Raw genomic sequence first — 5,000 nt, forward strand, 5'->3', positions numbered from 1 at the left:
AAACAACTGTTACTACTACTACTACTACTACTACTACTACTACTACTAATAATAATAATAATGATAATAATAATAACAATAATAGTAATAACAAAAATAATAACAAGAACAATACTTTACTTAATTGATTCATTCCTTTCTAAAATTTTCACTCTGCGCAAAAACATAAACATAATTATATGAAATCCATTCGAGTGATAATATATAACATTCATCAGTCTTTTTTCTTATTTTTTTTATTGCATTTAGATATCCATTTTATTATCTTTTTATTTTCAGTCTTGCTATTGTATTATGATCTTTGTTGTTTGTTAAAATATACCACTAATCAAAAATGACTCCCTGTATATCTTTTCTTGTATTTTTATTTTTTTTTTCCCTTTATTGTTTCAGTCTCGTTAATCTTTTATTCCTTTTAATTTTCCCTCGTGAAAAATAAGAAAGCTTTGCGTAATATATCAATAATCATAAATGGTTGTTCTCGTTCTTTTTACAATTTTGTACATTTGCTGATAACTCTCAGTGCTAGTATTTTCAATTTCCTGTGTGACTCACAACTAATCACTTTTGTGTTCCTTTAGAAGTGAACCGATTGGATGGATAATTTATACGCTCCCCTTTTTTTCTCCTCTTCTTCCTTACATTGCCATTACTATATTTACTGTCCACCTTTTCTTCAACCGTCTTTTCTTCCTCCTTACTTTTTCATCGTCTACATTATACATGCGCTCTAACATCTACATTATGCGTTATCTCCTCCTCTTCCACCTCTTCTTCCTACTCTTTACAGTTCTGCTGCCGAAACTATACACCAGTCAATCACTTACCAGTTACCCCGGGGTCATAAACGATTTCTTATTTTTATTCTCTTCATAACCTGTAAGTCTTCTTCTGTCTCTCCATCTCTGAGTCCCTCATTCTTCTAGTGCCATTAATACCCACATTTAACTCGCCTCTTTCTCACTCTCCCTGCCTCGCCTGACGCTCCCAGCTGCAAGACGGCCTGGTGGAGTGGGCGTCAGTGCTGGAGGTGCGAGATGTGACGCAGAGGGACTACGGGGAGTACCTCTGCGCGGCCAGGAACCAGCTCGGCTCCACCTCCGTCAGCCGCACCCTCGGTCCGCCCACGCGACCCCACCCGCCGCTCAATCTGACGGTGAGTAGTGTGTGTGTGTGTGTGTGTGTGTGTGTGTGTGTGTGTGTGTGTGTGTGTGTGTGTGTGTGTGTGTGTGTGTGTGTGTGTGTGTCGTCGTCGTCCTTTTTATCATCATCTCTCTCTTCTCTCTCCCTACTCTTTCTTTTTTTCTTTATTATTACTACAACAAATATATTTTTCTTTTCTTCTATTTTTCCTCTTCTTTAAGTTATTCGTCATCTTTTTCCTCTTCTTCCTTCAATTTGTTTTCCTTATCACTGACTTCCCTTCCTTCATATTTATATTATTAATTATTATGTTTATCTGTCGCCGTGCATTTTTTTTCTTTAATATTTTCTTAGACTCAAGCGTTGGTTTACCAGTCAGTCAGTCAGTCAGTCAGTCAGTCAGTCTCTCTCTCTCTCTCTCTCTCTCTCTCTCCTCTCTCTCCTCTCTCTCTCTCTCCTCTCTCTCTCTCTCTCTCTCTCTCTCTCTCTCTCCACTGCTTACTTCCTCGTATATTTTCCTCCACTTTTACCTATCATGCATCACTTCCCTTAACCTCCCGCCCGCCTCAGCTCGTCTTCCACCTCACTTACATCCTCCTCCTCCTCCTCCTCCTCCTCCTCCTCCTCCTCCTCCTCCTCCACCTCCTCCTCCTCCTTTTCCTCCTCCTCCTTCCTTAATTTAACTACTTCATTCACCACAAGTTCCCTACCAAGAACGGAATCTTCCTCACCTTCCCTCCTCTCCCCACCTTTCTTCTTTTTCTTAATATTTTTTTTTCATCTGCCCTCCCACATTTTCATTCTCATCTGATACTCCTGTTTTCGCATTTTTCTCCTCCTCCACATCCTGTTCCTTTTCTTCCCATTCTTTATATTCCTCCTCCGTTTTGCCCATTCCCATCTCATCCTCTTCCTCTTATCCTCCTGCTTCCCATTCTTCTCCTCTTCTTCTCCTTCTCCTCCCAGCAACTTGATATCTCCGAGTCTTACTTCCTTACTTCTCTCGCCTCCTCACAAACACCATTGCTTCTCGTACTTATTCCCCATTACTGTGCTTCGCTGCCTCATTCAGAGCCTCTGCATCTACTGTGGTATACTCATTATTTTTTTTTTCATCTCATTCGTATTTTTTTTTTATTTATCATTGCATTAATTACCATTTTTTTTTTCATTGTTATTGTCTATATATTCTCAACTTCTTTCCCACCTCCTTCCCAGTAAACCAGCACCACACCATCACCCCTTCCCCCAACAACCAGCCCCTCACTACTTTCCCCATCTCTTCCTTTCTCCTCCACCAACCCCCTCACTTCCTGATCTCCCATCATCTACCCCCTCCAATCCCTCACCATTCCCTCACTTCCCCATCTCCCCCCTTCCTCTTTCCCCACCTTCTCACCACCCCCTTACTCATCCACCCGCTCATCCCCCCCTCCACCACCACCGCTCTCTTTACCTCCCTCTCCCTCCCTCCTTCACATTCCAGCACCGCATTTCAAGTCGCAATGTTTTCCTCGTCACTTTTCCGCCCGCATGGACTTGCTTCCCAGCTGCAGAGTGTGTGTGTGTTTCCGCTGTTTGGTGTTTGCTTGGTGCTTCCTTCTGCCTCCTCCTCCTCCTCCTCCTCCTCCTCTTCCTCTTCCTCTTCTTGTTCGTTTTCCTTCTCTTTCTTCCGTTTGCCGACATTCCTTCTCCTACTCTCATTCCTTCTCCTTTACCTCTTCTTCTTTTTCTTCTTCTTCATCTTCTTCTTCTTCTTCTTCTTCTTCGTCCTCCTTCTTCTCCTCCTCCACCTCCTCCTCCTTCTCCACCTTCTTCTTCTTCTTCCTCCTCCTCCTCCTCCTCCTCCGATTCGCGTGTGCCTACGTTACATTTCTTTTTTTTCTTTTTTTTTTAATTTATCAGATGTGGATTTCACATTTTGTTTGTCTTATTTTTTTTTATAATATTGTTTTCTTTTTTCTTCTTTGTAAACTTGCCCGTCTTTCCTCGCAATATTCCGTTTTTCTTTCTTTTTTTTTTGTTTGTTTGTTTCTTGGATCTGAGTTCAATATTCTGTCATCCTGTTATATTTTCTTGCAATTTTTTTTTTTTTATGTCTTGAATGAACATTCAATATTATTATCCTTTTGTCTTTTGTTGTAATAATCTCTCCTTCCTTTCTTTATTTTTTTTTCTCTCTCTGGGATTAACATTGTCTTCTTTTCTTATTTTCTTTAATATCTTTAAACGCAAGGCAATTTTTTTTCTGTAATTCATTGGACAAAACAATCTCTCTCTCTCTCTCTCTCTCTCTCTCTCTCTCTCTCTCTCTCTCTCTCTCTCTCTCTCTCTCTCTCTCTTCTCTCTCTCTCCTCCATTTCTCTTTTTTTATTTTCAATTTTCAGTATTTTTTTGGACAAAGGATGCATTTCTCTCCTCTTTCTCTCTCATTTCTCTAATTTATTGGGCAAACCACTAATTATTCTCTCAATTTCTTCGTATTTTACCTTTAATATTTATTTAATTAAAGATGAATTGGTGCATTTATCTTTCATTTTATTGATTTTTTATTTTTTTTACGATTAATTCATTTATTTCCTTTTGCTCATTTTCTTTACGATTTGATCGACGTATAGTTATTTATTTCTCTTTTTTTTTTTATTTGTCGCAGAGAGAAGGAATTTTTTTTCTTTCCTTTTCTCTTTCTTTAATATATCTTGCAAACGACATCAATCAATCAATCTTTCTCTCTCTCTCTCTCTCTCTCTCATCTCTCTCTCCTCGTCTCACTCTCTCCTCTCTCTCTCTCTCTCTCTCTCTCTCTCTCTCTCTCCTCAATTTGCTCTTTTATGTTTTTTTTTTTTTTCGTTAATCTTTCTTAGAAGCTTTTATTTACTTCTCTTATCTATTTTTTTTTTAATTCTCAGACTTGCATTCCTTCACTGCAATTATTTTCCTGGTCATCTTCATTTACTTTGTCAGTCCTTCCTCCTTCCTCCTTTTCCTTTTCTGCGTACGAGCGAAGAAAGTTTCCTTCAGTAGCTTTCTCATTTTTTTTAATCATAGTCTCACTTTCCTAATTACCATTACCATTCTATTCTTTGTTTGTCTCTTTTTCTCAACAAATTTTCCTATCCTTCTTCCTTCAACTTTTTATCTGCCTTACGTGCAAACGAAGATAAAAACTTTCCTGCAATAACTATAATTTTGATCAAAGAATCACTTGCCTTCCTTATAATTGATCGATTATCATCCTTTTCTTTCTGTCCGTTTCCTTTCATCACATATTCCTATCTTTTCATCTTTCCTACGAAGTGAAGAAGAAAATCTCCTGCAACAATGCTCTCTATCTCTCTCTCTCTCCTCTCTCTCTCATCTCTCTCTCTCTCTCTCTCTCTCTCTCTCTCTCTCTAATACTTTACAGTCGGCAGCATAAATTCATCCCAACTTTCATATTCCCACAGTAAATACGCGGCGGTGATTCAATATCCCATTTTCTCTTGGCGTAAAAGCAAGCGAGGGAAGGAGAGAGAGAGAGAGAGAGAGAGAGAGAGAGAGAGAGAGAGAGAGAGAGAGAGAGAGAGAGAGAGAGAGAGAGAGAGAGAGAGAGAGAGAGACTAATCCAATATTACACTCTTACCCTCCATCACTTTAAACCTCACGGGCCAACCAATAACCCATCCTCTTTGACTGAATCCGTAAGGGGGGACGGGGGTGAACGGAGCCTCTCTTACGTTTTCTATGAGTGAAGGCACGAGTAAGTTAGCGCGCGTCCTCCTCCCCGTCATTCCGTTTTCTTTAGGGAACAGAGAGAAAGGAAGGGGTGGGAGACAAACTAAGAGGCTAGGCGGTGATTGGAGATGGAGGAAACTGGT

General features: G+C 39.7%; 1 protein-coding gene across 1 annotated transcript in view; it reads left to right on the forward strand.

The window, feature by feature from the left end:
- The window catches only part of LOC135113240 (nephrin-like), a 31,657-nt gene that overhangs the window by 17,166 nt on the left and 9,491 nt on the right, over nucleotides 1-5,000 (forward strand). The window contains exon 5 of the mRNA XM_064028426.1: nucleotides 992-1,156. Within this exon, the coding sequence (XP_063884496.1) occupies nucleotides 992-1,156 (165 nt within the window). The remainder of the gene's footprint in view (nucleotides 1-991; nucleotides 1,157-5,000) is intronic.

This window comes from Scylla paramamosain, chromosome 25, assembly GCF_035594125.1.
Source record: "Scylla paramamosain isolate STU-SP2022 chromosome 25, ASM3559412v1, whole genome shotgun sequence".
NCBI classification, from domain to species: Eukaryota; Metazoa; Arthropoda; class Malacostraca; order Decapoda; family Portunidae; genus Scylla; species Scylla paramamosain.